The sequence below is a fragment of the Varanus komodoensis genome, unplaced genomic scaffold, assembly GCF_004798865.1.
Source record: "Varanus komodoensis strain SLA01 unplaced genomic scaffold, ASM479886v1 scaffold14_1, whole genome shotgun sequence".
Classification (NCBI taxonomy): domain Eukaryota; kingdom Metazoa; phylum Chordata; class Lepidosauria; order Squamata; family Varanidae; genus Varanus; species Varanus komodoensis.
Genome location: NW_025335438.1, coordinates 7,170,175 through 7,187,257, shown reverse-complemented (window position 1 = coordinate 7,187,257; position 17,083 = coordinate 7,170,175). Strand labels below are relative to the sequence as shown.

Genomic DNA, 17,083 nt, shown 5'->3' with positions numbered 1-17,083 from the left:
TAGCTTAAGTGCTAAGAATCTCTCCAACCATGAAAAAGAATCATAACTTATAGTTATGGCTATTTACTAAAACCATCTCTGTCACTGTATTTTATATGCTAGTAACAGGATGAACTGTAACTCCATGAATACCACTCCACAATGAATACCATTGTGAAATATTCAGCTTATCATTCATATCACCATTTCATAGGGAACTATAACTTAGGAGGCAGGATGTTCAGCAATTTCTCCCCAATTTCTCTAGGATAAAAAAGAAGGTGGAAAGATCAATCTAGTTACATTAGGGCATTGTACACTACTAGCAAAAGCTACAGTCCTTTGCAACTTTAGCTGGGAGAGACCCATTGTCGGGGCTATTTCCAAGCAAAGATGCATAGGCTCAGATATAGTCTTTGAAACTATAATTCTAATAGACTCAATAAGCTTGCCACTCAATAAGAACACATCTACCTGGACATTACTACCCCACTGAATTGAGACTAGCGCCCAAGTGTCAGCATGACAGTCTCAGAAACTGTTTATAGAGTAATTGCTGCTTAAGCCTTCATTATTTCAAGTCATGTGATAATACTGCCCATCCTGACAGATATGAAACCAAAAACACTCTGGAAATAATCAAATAAATAAATCAAGGAGAGAAGAGAATTAGGAAAACAGATTTCCATCCCACAGCGTACTCCACTGACTCATCCATCAAGAGGAGCCGGTTCGACGCCCCCACCCCGGAAGAACCCCCAAGTTACACTGAAGGGAAACCGGAGGGTGAGAAGGGATGCACGACCGCATGTAAACGTACCTCGCTTCCGCCATCGCTGGCACCTCCTCCGAATCCCGAGCAGAGTTGGCGCTGGCAGCCGAGCCTTGATCCTGGAGACCCGTGGAAGACGGGCGTCCCTACCAAGCAGGCTGTCCGATGTAAACGCCGTGCTACTGTGATTACAATAATAGCGGCTGCCATAACAAAAGCCTGTCCTCTTGTGCTTTCCCGTCGGCCAAGCTCCTCCTATGCCGGAAACGATCACTTAAGCCCACCCTAACGGAAAACCCATAGAGATAGAAATAGTATAAGCTTTTGGCCTAGGAAAACTTCATTCTCTATGATATACACCGGAAGGCTCTCGGGAGTTACAATCTAAAAAACTCGGGCCGTACAGAAAACGTTTCAATTTCGTTCCTCCATCCAGTGTCTCAGCAACCAACCGTTTGTCATTTTCGTGCGTGCGATTGCCTTTGTGATGCCAGTGATTGTCGTTCGCTTTCTCACCTGGCATCATCACATGGCTTTCACCGTGCGGAAAGAAACAAACAGGCTGGGCCTTGTGAGCAGCAGTTTTTCTGAAGACGACGTCGAGGCAGCACCCCCTGCCTACAGTTAACATAATGGTATGCATTCTCTTGAGTTTAAAATGGCACCCCCTCCCTCCCACGCGCACACACAAAGACGGAGGCAACAATAAGCTTGGGAGAGCCCCAGAGTTCGCAAAACCTGGGGATGAGAACCAGAACAACCCAGTCAGCATGCCCAGTGGCCACAAAATGGTGGCGAGCAGGAGGAGGGGGACAGGGAAAACGGAACGGTGGGGGGAACAGAATGGAATATCCAAGAAAAGGGCACTTTCGGCTTGTGGGCATCCTAAACGGGAACGTTCCAAGATGCAACATTTTGTCGCAGGTCCTACTTTGAAAACGCAACTTTGTTGGGTTCTCGCTGGGAAAGAGCCTGCTGTACTGGCAAGTTACCTTAATTCAACTCTCCCAAAGAATCGAACTTTTTCGAGCTATTTGCCGCAGACGAGTTCAGTAAGGTATTTCTTCGGCCATGGATTCGGAACCCAGTCACTTTCATACAAGCAACCTGAAGTACTTTGGAACAAAGCTTTTGGTTCTGCTATCGCCGTGCCCAGTCAATGAATTTGATGGGGGGGGGGGGAGGAGTCAGATGATCGTATCGTCCATGCTTAACTCTTTCGTTTCACCGCGACATCTTCCATGTTTTTCCTTACTAGATAATCCACGTTTTTTCCTTTAAAGAGTATTACTGCATTATGTGGCCTCTTCTCATACTTACCTACCCTGTCGTTAAGACCGTCTTTTCTTATGCTTCTGTTTAACTTGCAAATACATATTAATATACATGATCCCATCAAATGAGAGGTGCGTAACAGAGAGGGCATTGTCAGTGGCGGCTCCTCGTTTGTAGAATCTCCTATCTAGCGAGGGCTTGACTGACTCCTATGTTGTAATATTTTGGCACTACGTGAACTTTTTTGTATGCCCACGGAATTTTAAAATTGTCTTAAGCACTTTATTCTGTTGCTAGTTTTATATGCTAGAATGGTTCTATTGCTTGCTCCTTGTTTTTTATCAGCTTTATTCTGCAGTTTAGTTTCCATGCATTGTATAACTGATCACAACGCTTTGGCTATTGAGTGGTTCGAAAGTACAAGAAAATAAAATGGTAGTAAGAGGGCTCCATATTGGAGGTACTCCTGGAATTCTGCAGTTATTTTGAACTACAACTCTGTGGATCCCTAAGCATTGGCCATGTTGGCACAGGCTTGTATGTGTTGACAGTCCAAGCCATCTGGAGAGAACAGGATTGGCTGTTTATGAAGACATTGTGCTGAAACATAGAGCTACACCTGTGCCTTATGTAACTTAGGATCTGGCAAGTTATTTGTAGAAGCCTGTCAAAAGCAGTTGCCATGACCAATTGCCCAAGCATCTGGTGATCACCACTCAGCCTGCACACAGTGAACTCATTGCTTATGTGAAGTTGCATTTTAACAGCCAAACAGAACAAGATTTGAACTACATGTACTCCAAACCCAGTGAGACTTAAACGCCCTGTCCCCCCCTGAAGTCAGAGGAATACTGAAAGTTAGGATATGGAGTCAAGACCTTTGGTCTATCTGGCCCAGTATTTGTCAAAACTTCCTGGCAGTAGGTCTTTGGGATTTAGGTGGGAGACTTTCCTGCCTTGGGAGTAGGCAAGGAGGGTAAATACCTATTTGGGCAACCCAGGATTTATGGACTTCTGCTAACCATAATGAATTGCAAAGAAAAATCAGATTAGTGGCATCAATGTATGGGAAAGAGTAGATAACCAGTTTAGGCTTGGTTAATTTTATGTAAGGGTAAAATTAGAAGACACGATAAAGGATACTTGCAGCTGCAGTGTATTTGTACTACATTGTAGAGATTCTGAATCACCTCACCAATACCATATTGTTGCTAGGGCAATTGAAAATGTTTTATTAAATCAAACTAAGTTCAAGGTGCAAACAGGGGTGCTAATTCCCAAGAACTTGAGCACAGGCTTCTATTCCTATGTCTGTAAAAATGTATAGTTAATCTGTACTCATGACATGTACTGCACATCCTATGCATGTTATTCAAAGGTCTGTCTTTGAGTGTATTTTGCCTTACTCCTGGGTAACTGTACAGAATTTCAGTCTGTGATACTGCATAACCGGACATATGAAAACAGTTTAACACGGTTCACCTCTCTTGGGCGGAGGGGAACACATTTGAAAACTCTCTTCCCTATTCAATTCTGAGTCAGTGGTTTCAGAATGAGGAAAGTACTCTCTGTGGAGGTTTAGAAAACAAATGCCCCCTGTTGTTGCAAATACAAAAGTGAATGTCCTTTAGAATTGTTTGTTCAACTACCTCCACCTTGTGGTGATGCCAAGGTTAACCTATTTAGCGGAATGCTAAATTCCTTATATCCAAAAGCACCATCAGGAAAATGTCTAGACCCCGTGTACCACCCAATAATTAAAAATACCCAAAAAGTGATACAGTCTCTCTGAGAAGCCCTGTTTGGCAGGGAAACAAGATATATAGGGATGCCTTCCACATACAGTGGTAGTGGCTATAGCAATGGCTGATACTGGGGTGGGCAGGGAGGCATTTGCAGTGAGTCAGGTTTCCTCTGAGAACTTCATGAAAGCCACAGCTTTTTTCATTTCTTTTGTAAACTATGAGATCTTCTGTATGTATACACAGAATAAAGTGGAGTGAGATTGCTCCAGTTATGTTTAGCTTGATCATAAAGCTCCTACCTGGCTAACAAAGGAAATATAAAAAAGACTGGACAGAGGGATGACTGACAGTTCACTATGATTACTATTTCGAAGCAGACCTACACATAGGTAGGGCAGTGAACCTGGGGGAGGAGGGTATCTGCTTCTACATTTTCTCTGCCCCCATTCACTTTTTGTACAAATTAAAAATGTACAAAAAAGGGTTGTTTTCAACCCCTCCTGAACATTTAGGCTGTCTATGAATCTATAGGTGAGGATGTTCTCTCTATATCTGCACATTATCCTGGATCAGGATGTTAGACCCACCTGGACAGGATGAACTGTTTGTTGCAGGCAAAGGTAAAACCTACAGGCCCATCTAATATTAAGTTGGATTGTTTATAATTGGACTTCCATGTAAGCATGCATAGCATGGGGCTTTAAAAGTGTAACACTCTTGAAACTGTTGAAAGCATTCAAACATACAAGTCCCAACTAGCCTTTACATCTGAGGATGCAAATCTTTTATTTGTACAGGTTATCAACTATTGGGATAAGCCTGAAATGCTACAAAAGACTGTCAAACACAGCACAGGCTGCTTTACAGATGCGAATTGTGGCAATTCCGGTGCAGCTATGAAGAGAAAGCCTAAGTTACAATGCACCTTTTAATAATGTGTTCTAGTTCATCTCAAGCTTGGTGATTAAAAGTGCCAAAAACATCTGCTAAATATAATTCTGCAACATACCAGAAAGTTGGCTAATGCTGGCACATAGCATATAAAGGTGGAGTGCATGTAGTTTCTAGAGCAAAAGTATTTTACAGGATCAGCAATAATTTTTAGTTAACATCTTTAAACAAAAAGTTGACTTACACTTACAACATTTAAGTGTATTTTCAGGTTTCAGTGTGGGGCTACCAGCTTAAAAGGCTCCTATCCCCTTACATTCCAAGTGACACAGAGAGCTTAGTGCTATATTACATACAGTCCAGTATGCACTTGCCTAGATTGGAAGTATGTTTAAAAGTCTGCTGATCTACACACAAGCAAGAGCACTATTAGTACCATGCACTTCAACCATTTGTGGGGGGGGGGGATTTTAAAGAGCTTCAGTGTGATGTAGAAATGGCACTGCCCATGACAGTTCCATTGAATCAGTGGGGGAGGGGGAATATAAACAATATTGTACTCTTATTAACACAGTGCTTCTAAACCACTGTTTGCTGTGTTCGCTTTCACCTTTTATGTTAAATCTGCTTTGTATCTTATGAGCCTATTTTAGATAAGAAAAAAATGAATCAGATCAGCTTGTAATATAAAAGGGAAATTGTATCTCTGCTTAGCTAGATCAGTCAAGCTACTGTCAGAATAAATCTTTTATGGGAACCTCAATGCAGTATTGGCAAATATTGGTTGATATCATCCTATTTCAGTGTCCACAGGTGGTTATTCTGGCAGTAGAAATTCTTGCAAAGAGAGCAATTAAGGGTGTTCATTTAATGATCAGATGAAACCTTTTCAGGTTTTGGCAATGAAATAAGTAAAATGGACACAAGATGAGGTAACTGCTTATTATCATAGGATCCAACATGTGCATTGTTGAAGCTCCCAGTTTTAAACTTTTGTAATGCAATACCTTAATGATTACTTTAGACCAGCAATAATCTTATAAATACTCAAAATGCATAAAAATCCCAGCCTCACAGATAACATAGGCAAGAGTGTTTTTTACTGTTTCAAAAATACTCTGAGCCTATAGAAACAATTTATATTCAATAGCTAAGTGCTGAACAGAAGGTCATCTTGGAAGAATCAAAAGCAGAGTTGTTGTGCTTCAGCATTTGTTTGCAGCATCTGGCAGTAGACAGCATAAGGGAGCAGGACAATCATGGCGACTCTTCTTCCATCTGCTTAGTAGTAGCTTCTGTGGCACTGGCGTTGGCAGCTGAGTTCAAGACTTCTCCAAAGTCACCCCCTGCAGGTTTGTTTCCCCCAACCTTATACTGAAGAGATATTAGAAACATTGCATTAACCTCTTAAATATTAAATTTCAAATATGGCTTAGCAATCTATGGACTGTGTCACACATCATTCTCATCCAAGGACTAATCTGGATTGTCGTAAGCCTGCTGGCTCCTGGGCACCCACCCACTCCCACTGAGCTACACAACCCAGGGAATGCTTTGTTTCTGGGCTTGTTTATCGTGATGTCTGAACCCAAATGGTGAGATGTTGGGGTAGGAACAATCCAAACTTGTAAACACTTGGTTTGTTCTTAGGTTATAAGACAGGATTCTTCCCCTCCACCAACTGCAACTAGACAGCCATCTGAGAGAAATGGTTTAACTGGGGTAGGACCCAATGGCCTCTGGCCCCTTCCAACTCTATTATTCTATGATTCTGCAACAAATCTAGGTTCAGACATCACAATAAACAAACCAGGAATAGAACATTTGGTTGTTTATCCCTGCTCAGGACCGATCAGGAGGTGAAAACTAGCACGCTCATTTCTGTTTAAGTCACAGTAACCCACAGTTTATCAAAACATGGATAAACTAAGTTGCTATTACATACTAACATTTTTGGTATGTTCTTGTATTATCCATTCACTAAACTTCTTCCAAGGTGTACACTACAAGCCTAAATGCTTCCTGGAAGAGCTGTAAAGCTTTCCTGTTGAGGTCATCATTCAATAATAGGAGATTTTGCAGTATGTAAGGCTGAACCATTTGGAAGGCAGCTTGATAAATTGAAATAAAATTTATGTTCAATAACTTTAGAAAATAGATTAAGATTACCCCAGGCCATAGCAAAGGATACTCTGTATTATGGTACCTAAGTAATGGAAAAGAAATTGGAAGCTGCAGCATTTGAGGCCACAACTGACATGTTAGAATGTACCATGTTAGTGCCTTAATGGACTACAAGAGTACAGCAATCTGCACTGAGATGTATGCAGAAACGACCACAGGTAAGCCAACTCCCCACATTTTGGGTAGTGCAACCTGTCCCTACTAGCCTATAATTTAGATACTATTCAGCCGTACTTATTTTGTATGTAGTGAGGACGCCTTTGGAAAGATTTAGAATAGCCATAATATCGTGGGTGTTCAAAATTTATCTAGATCACCATTTATGCAGCATGTCCTAAGTACTAATTTCATGTGAACCAACGCACAAATTTGATTTTGTGAGAATCTCAGTTCTGTTTAAATTTTGTCCACATTACTAGAAAAGGGTAAAATGTTTCAAAATGTGTGATAATTGTCAGAGTTACAGCATAGGTATGAAAAGTCTTGTACACTTTTTTTGAAAGCTAATCCAGGTAATATAGCATAATCTTTATGAAAACTTTCCATTCATGTATGTGATGAACTCAACAATGTACACAAAAGCTGCCAGTTCTGCCAGTGCATACCACAGGAATTGAAATATTTTCCATAGCTCCATGAAAACTAAAACCTAGTCCCACTATCTCGGACAATGTCAGCTAAGTTCCTTCAATTTTAGGAATGAGCTTTACAGTTAAGTTTACCTTTAGGTTTTCCACTTTTTCTTCAAATGACTTGAATGTTGGCGAATTTCTAGTGGAGAAAGACAAACATTCAAATTAGAAGTATATATGCAGAGAGACAAATTTTTAAAAAGATCCCACATACAGCAAAGAAGTATATTTTAAATGTGACCTGTAATGCTTTAATCAAGACAACCCGCTATGATCCATTTTTTTTTAAACTACAGCACCCATAAACTCCCAACTCCTGACTATGTACACTGGGGCTTGTAAGTGCAGTAGCTCACAACATCCAGAGGGTACTAGATTGCCTACCCTTGTTCTTTAGAACCACATAAAATATTCAGAATATAAATAGCACTGCATCTATATAAAACTACTGGAAAGTCATTCAGTTTTTCAGCCTCATGCTACATATACTTACTCAGAAATTCCAGATTCAAATGAAACTTATTCTCAAGTAAAAACAGAGCAGTACCTACAAACACATTTTTCCCCGCAAAATACCACTTGAACAATAATAGCATATTCTGGATATGGTCCTGTTCTGATTACAAACTGTTTGGACCACAATTCTGTAAAGTCTAATATACTCTTTTCCATTCTAACCCTGGTATCAGTTCCACTAATCAAGGCCACATTTGCAGAATACTAGGAAACTATACATTACCTCATAGCAGGCATGCTAATTGAATGCTGTAGACAACGTATACTAAATGGCAGCATTAAAGGAAAGGAAAATCAATCAGATTATACAAGACTGGTATGTCTGTCCCTGCCAATTCCACGCAGCAACAGACCAACACTTTTTCCAGTGCACTCAAGAAAGGCATGCATATTTATCAACATGCACAACAAAAAGGAGAGAAGAAACATTTAACGCATCATGCTACTTTCAGAACACCATCTGCAGTTTGCATTCTAGAATAACTGATCAGATATAATCAAATGTGTCAATGGTGTTGTATTATTTATATGAGGCTAAATACATTCAAATTTTCACCAAATGGAATACATGGGCAATGTATATTAGCCAATCTCGAACTGTTTTCAGGTTGGCTCCAATTAGCTTGCTCCCAGAAGTGCTGCTCCTCTTTTATATAAGCATTCCACTATCTTTTATGTTTTCAACAACTGTCCTGTGGAGTAAACCACACAGTTGCTATTTTTATTATCAAATCTGAAAATATGTCCATGCGACAGCAAGAACTTAAAGTCAAACTGTATTACACTAGCTTTCAAAGATATTAATCATTGCTCCTTCAGCAACAGAATAGTTACAAGTACTTTATTTGGAAGGGAATTCTCTTCCAGATAAATCATTTTTGCAAGTAGTTCAGCTGAGACCAATTCAGCTTCGACTTCCAAAAACATTATATATTCCAACAATTGGTAAATAACATCTATTTGATAGGTTTCTCCTGTGTTGAAGGTTTAAGTCATTCGCTCTTATTTTGCATGTCCACATATTTTAAGTCCTACCAAAACATTCAAAAATGTGTTAATTGATCATCAGTCTGGAATCCTACTTTGTGCTTTGCAGAATGGAATATTAATGTCCAGATATTCTCTCTCTCTCACACACACACACATCCATAAGATGTACTTGCACACATGTGTTCCTCACCACACTGTTTCCTCCTTTTATTATCTCTTCAACATCTATTTACTTTCTCTTCTCATGCATAAAACCTTTTCATTTTCTTCCTTACAGCTTTCTATCTCTTTTGTTCATAGGTTAGCAAGCAGTCCTAAGGCAATCAAGTAACTATCCCAGTTCTGCTGTTATTCTGGAATTCCTTTGACCCATATTTCTACAGATCTAACTTGTCTCAAAGTATTGCACTGGCAACAGAACTAAAAAGAATGTCAAATACGTCACATTTGCACAACATTTGTGTTTTTCCTAGGAATTTTAGAGGCATGTTACCCTCCTTGAAATGGTTTCTAAGCACAGTTGTCATGGAGTCAGACAAAGGACACACCTGCTTGGAATGCCAAGAGTACCCAAGTAAAAGGGGACACATGGTCCTAACTACAGAAAATTAAAACCAAGAAAATACAATAGACACCAATGGCTATGTTCACTTTATATTAAACCATGGCAGTTGTGCACAATTCACAGTAGACCTAAGGTTTGCACTATTTCTCAGCCCTATTCCATATGGCTGATGAGGGATTTAGATGCTTTTCCTTCCACTTATGCTTAATCACAACATCTGGTGTCATTCAAAATAAAAACTGGTTTACCATTACAGTAATACCTCAGTTCACGAACGCTTCTGTTTGTGAACAATTTGGTTTGCAAACAGAAAGTTTGGCAAAATTTTGCTTCTGTTTGCAAACTCCACATTGAGTAACAAACACAATTGTGGCCATCTTCCCTGCACCGTGACCACATGTCAGAGCATGTTCATGTGGGGAAGATGGCTGCGATCGTGTTTGCATGAACATGAACGCAGCCATCTTCCCCGTTCTGACATGCGGTCGTGGCTTCCTCTAGTCAAGATTGCAGTTGCAGACTCTCCCTCCAAACTATAACCTCCTCCCTACCCACCTCCCTGTCCTCCATGCCAGAAGCCACCTCAAGCAAGGTTAGTGTTCTCTCTCTTCATACTGCACTGTTTCATATTTTTGTGGTGAAAAAATTTACATATGGTGCAGAAGAGACTGACCTTATTTGCACTGAACCTTACCACTCTACCTGTGTTTTAAGGTTAACAAGTCAGGTTAAGAAATATTTCAAACTATTGTGAGAACCACTTTGGTAGAAAGGCAGAATATCCATTTAATAAAATAAGAAAGTTAATCAGTCAGTACACATTTTCAGTTTGCCATGCCAGACAAAGCAGTTAAGCAAAAGCAAGCATCTGAGCTCCTTCTACCAGCTGGGGAGAAAAAAGAAAGCATATAAGCCTGTGGCTTGTTCCCATTATGCTATGTCATCATTTTTATCAACATGGAAATGCAGCCAAAGTTTCTTTTTTATGCTTCCAGTGTCACATCCAAGAAAAGAGTGCCTCGCATCTCTCCAAATCTGATCCCCAAATATCTCTCTATGGGAGAGGTGAGTTTTTCCTCTTCAGATGTCCCACTGGAAGCATGCATTTGTTCCTTTCATTTTCCCATGCAGGACTAAAACATTCATTCACACCTAAGAAGGAATATGGAGGAAAGAAAATGTTATAGTATAAAACTATTAATAAGGAAATTTGTTGCAAGATGATTATCTTACTTCTGTTCTGAAACTCTGTTCAGAAAAGCAATAGTGTGTTAAAATTCCACAGTAGCTTTTGCTAGAGTCCATGTACTGTATCTGTTTCAACCCTGCTAGCAATACTACAGAGCCAATATAAAGTAGGATTTTGACAAAATGGATAGGGTCCAGAGTTGAACAAAAACGGTGAGAGGACTGAAGACCAAATCTGATGAAGAAACCTTAAAGAAATTAGGTGTCTGGAGGAACCAGTAGGAAATAATGGTAGCCATGGACTCCTTGCAAGGAAGGATAGGCTATAAACACATACTAAGTTTTCAAGTACAACAGAACCCCCTTTTCTGTGGGGGATAGGTTCCAAGCCCCCCAGGGGATGTCTGAAACCACAGATAATAGTGAACACTACATCCATGAGGGTTAGAGGCTCAGGACCCCTGCAAATGTGGAAAAGCCATAAATATCTCTGTAGTCTTCATGCCCACTGAGAGACAAAATCCATAAGTGAGGCTGGCTAATACCTAGACAAGGCATGGTGTCCCCAAATAGAGTGTATAGTTCCTTAGAGATATTTCCATTTTCATGGGGGTCCTGCATCCCTAACCCCCTGAAATATGGAAGGTCAACAGTCAACCTTAGTTAAGTGAAACTGCAGGAACTGAGATGGTAGATACAGGGATCCTGCTGTATTTGAAAATCTACCATGCAAGTGGAACAAATGTTTTCCATGCTCCAGTGGATAGAACCCAAACCATTAGGCTCAAATTACAAGAATAAACTTTACAATAAAATTTGTTTCATTTTGCTCAACTACTTCAGAAGATTGTTGAATTTCCCTCATTAGAATTTAGCAGCCTAGACTCACTGAGAATGCTGCAATACTGGATTTCCTACACTGACTGGTGGTCCCTTGCAACCCTATTTATCGGCAAAATTCCCTAGAGAGAGTCTCTTAATTCAGTTTAGGTGCAAATTATAAGACTGCTGTTTAGGAGCCTTTGAACTTAGAGGCCTCCAAGATTCTTGTCCTGCTACACCAAAGCTGGTAGGTCAGGAAAAGTGACAGAGGCAGCCTTCTCACCATATCCCAACTTTCCTGATTTTCACCAGACTCGCTTTTAGTCAAGGAGATGAAGAGGAAAAGAAGCTCAGAAGCAATTCAGGATAACTCAAATCCTTGTTGCTACAGTTTCTTTCTCACACACCACCTTCCCCCTACACCAGGTCAGTTTTCTGACCCCGAAGGGCCATTGACAATGTTCTTTCTGCATTAGTTGTGAGGGAAGTTGGAGCTCTGATTCTACTTCTAAATCAGAGCTCTGCCAGGGTTTGAAAAGTATTGAGTATTTCTGTGGTCCCTAAGACCCATAGAATTGCTCTGTCAAATATTCAATCCAGAGGGACCCTTGTTAAAGATTTAGCTAATTACTATAGCCTATCTCATTACCTCAAGATATTTAGTCTCAACTACACCAAAAAAAAAAAAAAAAACCCTGGATGGTTGGCTAAATTATACAAGTATTAGTTGTTTTGTCTTGATGTTTACGTACAATTGTCAAACCTCAGCCACAATACTTAATTATCACTGTTGGAGATAGAGAAAAGCCACTCACTGCTCTGACAAATTACTAGTGAATATGCTATACATTGGTGGAATTTACAAAAACCTTTTCCTCATGCTATATTCAGCACTATGTAATATTTTTAGTGTATCTTTCTAACATTCCTGTTTCCTAAAACAATAATTGAAGTTTGTTTGAACCATTTAGAATTACACAAAGCATACACTCCAAGTTGTAATCTACAAGAGAACTGCATATTATGGTCTGTCAGAATCTATAAGCTATGAGAGAAAGTCCACTGACATGTTCTACACCAACAGTTAAATCTTACCTAAGGGAATGTGTAAATGCCTGCACTCTGTAGAATACCATGCAAGCATTTAAAATAAAAAGAAAATTACAATATAAACAAACAGGGATTTTCCAGAATAAGAGTCATGAGCTTCTATATAGTTATCTACACTTTACTTAAAATGAAATTGCAGCAATACAGATGAAGGGTTGATTTTCAGCCATGAAATCTAGCTCTGGTATTCAGGAGTTCTAAGAGAATATTGTGCAGTTACATGCATGCAAGTTTGCCTTTGATGGGTGCAGGGGCATCACTGAAGCCCCACAAGTTCCCACTGACAGTCCGTGTAAATTCTTCATATGAAACTGTCCATGGTACAATAACCTATCAAAACACTGTTAAAGCCTGTTTTCTATACATTAGCCTGGTTTATGAATAATACTAATTTCCTTCACCTTCAGCTGATACATCAGCTGTGCCCTTACTTGGATGAGCAGTGCCTGGCCATGGTGACCCATGCTCTGGTAACTTCCTGTTTGGACTATTGCAACGCACTCTACGTGGGGCTGCCCTTGAAGACAGTCCGGATACTTCAACTGGTCCAGAACTGAGCTGCCAAGTTATTAACGGGGACTGGCAAATACTCCCATATCACGACAGTCCGATACTGTCTACACTAGCTGCCAATTGCAGTCCAGGCCCAATTTAAGGAGCTGGTAATAACCTATAGAGTCCTAAATGGTTCGGGTCCTAGATGCTGGCTTTCACTTCCTTTTTTCTTGATGAGCAAGCAGCAGAGGCAAAGAGCTCATGCACATTAAGACTGCTGTTTCCAGCCCCAGTATTCCCTCCTGCCCACTCTCAAACATGATTACATCAAGCAGTGCACATCTAAATTATGAAGATCTCAAGGGAGTCAACTGTGCACCAGGATAGACGATAAGACTATGCAGTATCATTAGAGAATAACAGAAGACAGTTATATTTTTCTAATACCCAGGAAAGAGGGCCCATATCTCTTTTTTGTTCCAGGCACCTTAAACTCTTTAGGTGTGCTGAATGAGAACATGCATAATATTTGAGGCACCTTGAAATTTTCACCATTTAGTCTCCTAGTCTAAACAATGAATCTAGGCGAACAGAGTAAATGGCATGCCCCTTGCCTCAAACACACAAATGCCAAGCTATTTGCAGAAGACCATATTATCTTATATGTATTCTGCGAGCTAAAATATTGCACTATTTTCTTATAGTAAAGGTAAAATTTGCATGGCCATTTATTGCCCTTTACATGTATTTTACATGTCAATGATGTCAATGGCTAACACCTGGGGGTGGAGCAGAGGTGGTAGTTCTTTGCTCAAATGCATCAAAGCAAGTAGCCAATTCATAAAATCAGCCTTTGCCAACCAGGTGCCCTTCAAATGCATTGGACTGCAACCATGCTCGCTGGGAATTATGGGAGCTGCCATCCAACACGTCTTGGGAAAGCTGAATAAAATCAAGATGCAAGTCTGGCATAGTTAAACTCCAACACAGTGTAAATTGATAGAAGTTAAAGTCATACTTCACATCTTCCAGCTTCTTTGTTATTGCAGAGCCAACTGTTAAGAAAGCAGCAGAAGCTTTCTGTCCAGCCTGAGACAATGTTTCTGACGTCTTCTTATACCTATATATATAAAAATTCTATTATTACAATTTCTGTATCCATGTTGCTGAACCTCAAGTGTTACAAGAGCAGATATGCCTATTGTTTCACTTCTACTGTACCTCGAATTAAAAAGCAACTAATTCCAAACTGAACACCTTGAAACAGCCTCCTTACTCACCAGCATTTCCACTTAACTAAGCTTCAGCTCAGCTTCATCTGGTATATTAGATTTTATATCCTGCTTTCTTTCCATCAAGAAGAATTACAAAAAGGAATTGTAATCTGATCTGTTACAAAATTACTAGGTAGGTTTTATAAAAAGTAGAAACCATGACCAATACAAGTCATAGCATTTGAAATTGCAACTTTAAAAAAAGTAGGCTTGCCAAGCAATTACATACATGGTAATCGGCAGGTTGCCACATTTTCCCATTTGACTTATCAAGAAATAGTTCTAGGTAAATAGAGCCTGCCCATAGATTGTCAAAAAAGCAGGATGATTTCAGGTACTTTACTCTTAAGAAATGGTGCCAAAATGGCATTTTGACTCTACCTTTTCAAAACCTATTGTCACATTAGGCATTTTCAGCAGCTGTAGCCTCCCTGAAGATGGGGACAAACTGCTAGGCTACATGTCTGCATTAAGGTAGGAACCATGTGGACCAGGACAGGGGATTGTATCACCCCACACCACTGGCTTTACAGGACAGGGCTGGTGAGACTTGCAGTCCAACAACACACAGAGGGCCATACATTCCCTATCTTTGAGTTAAAGGAATGCCAAGCAACTACTCTTCTGCACTGACCAGTAATCTTGTCAAGATTTTACAAGCCAACTGATCAGATTAATAGAACATGCAACAAAACATTCCCAGATACATTATTTCAGGCTGTCTGAATGGGCAACATGGTTACTTGTCTAAATGCTTTCTCTCATGGAAAGGACTACCTGCCTATAGAAAAGCTAGCATTTCAGAGAAATGCTCAGCTTCTTGTGCAAAGAGTTTTGGCCTACTCTTTGCACATTTTGGACTACATCCTGCTCCCACTGAACCTCCAAATATAAGCTTCCCTAAACAATATCCATGAAACTCAGCTGACTGTCCACCTCTTCATCTTCAGGCAATGACAGAGAAACATACGCATTTGTAGATGTAACATCTTGCCAGCCTTTGGAAATGTTCTGCCTCAGCTCCTGTAATGAACTGATTCCCAGCTTCCTCTTTATGTCTGCAAGGTGCTTTTCTTTAGCAGCTAGCACCTGTGACAAAGTCTGGATTTCTTCTTCTACCTACAACAGAACAACTGTTTACAATCAGTGTATACTAATAAAATGATATAAAATATAAATGACAGTAAAATATAACAGTTCACCAGAGAGCAGCTGACATACCCCCAGGTACTATTTAAAATTGTCAAATGCCTCAGCATAGAAGTCACCCTTAACTTGGTACCAAAAAGACAGCAGCTGGCACTAGGCAAGCCTCAACAGGGAGACTTCCATAACTGGGGGGCTACCAGAACTCCATTAACATTTCCTCTTTTGGAAAAACACTAATACGCTTGCTGTCATTTCATAGCTGCCTAGTGGCATACCATGGGTCTCTTTTGCCCAGTATTGTCCACACTAATTGAGGGCAGCTCTCCAAGGTTTCAGCAAGGAATCTTTCTAGCCCTATCTGGGATGAAACTCAGGACCTTCTGCATGCAGAGCAGGTAGTCTAGTGTGAGCCATTCTCTGGGCTTATTTCATGACACTTAAAAGGAACTTCAGGAAAACTGTACCTTTAAATCCTCTGTTTTGCATGGCACTTTAGTTTTGTGGACCGCACAGAATACAGATTTCATTTCACCTTAAAGTTTACCTTAGCAAGCTCTCTTCTAAGTTCAGCCTGTTCTTCTTCAGACAGGGCTTCTGTAACATTAACTGAAGCAGCAGCATCTTCTCCAACTTCAGGAATGGCTTCATTTTTCAGCAGACCTTTGAAAAGCAGCTCAACATTGTCAGTTGGGGTTGCACTGTTTAAGATGTGCCAGTTTGTTTTATTCTAATGTTAATAAAAATATCAGACATTAGTACAGTTACTGTCCATGAAAGCAGGATTGGGGTACTTCAAGAACCTAGAGTGTATATATCCTCTTATCAAATGTGAGCTGTGTTAATACATCTTTTGTCTTTAAGACAAAATACAGAACTACCTCCCATCCAAAAAAAGGGGGGTAAGTTTTCTCACTTTACAGTTAAAAAAATAAAGCTGCAGAAACATACATATATTTCATTATAATCCCCAGAAGTGGTAAAGCAGGAAAAGCAAGCAGAGGCCTTCCATGAACGACCCAAAGAAACTGCCTTTCAATTCCAGCACAAGCCATATGAGGGAGAAAAAAGAGTCCAGTTTGTGGCAGCCACTCGAGTACAAAGATCAATTTCCTGGCAATCCTTGGGCAGCTGTCAAGGTTTCATTGCTCTGGTAGGTCCTTCACCTGATATCTGCTCTAGAAGCCCATAATTTCCCCCAGCTCCCCTGGACTGACACTTTGGAGTTGAAACAGACAACTAGATTTAGGTTTGGGGGCAGTGTGGGAAATCAAGATGCATGGCTAAACTTTGCCACCTAGAGTGGGGCCATCATAGCCAGGTAAGCCTGCCAGGGCACACAGAGGATGAGGCCCACTAGAGAACACTTTGCCCAGAACCCATGCAATCTTGCAACCAGTCTTGCAATTAGGAAGGGCCAACTGTCTTAACACTTAAGGTTTACAGTGTTTACATCCCTCCTCTCTCTCTCTCTCTCTCTCTCTCTCTCTCTCTCTCTC

The 17,083-nt window shown here is 40.3% G+C and overlaps 1 protein-coding gene across 2 annotated transcripts in view; it reads right to left on the bottom strand.

The window, feature by feature from the left end:
• TPD52 (tumor protein D52) overlaps positions 1 to 17,083 on the bottom strand; it is a 98,813-nt gene that overhangs the window by 51,339 nt on the left and 30,391 nt on the right. Inside the window, exons 2-6 of one of the 2 annotated variants that reach the window (XM_044423817.1) lie at positions 16,132 to 16,247; positions 15,409 to 15,557; positions 14,183 to 14,284; positions 7,569 to 7,617; positions 4,528 to 6,036 (exon numbers count right to left, since the gene is read on the bottom strand). In XM_044423817.1, coding sequence (XP_044279752.1) covers positions 5,920 to 6,036; positions 7,569 to 7,617; positions 14,183 to 14,284; positions 15,409 to 15,557; positions 16,132 to 16,247 — 533 coding nt within the window. In that variant the 3' untranslated portion in view covers positions 4,528 to 5,919. Of the gene's footprint in view, positions 1 to 4,527; positions 6,037 to 7,568; positions 7,618 to 14,182; positions 14,285 to 15,408; positions 15,558 to 16,131; positions 16,248 to 17,083 lie in introns of those variants that run through there. The other variant, XM_044423818.1, reaches the window with a different exon arrangement.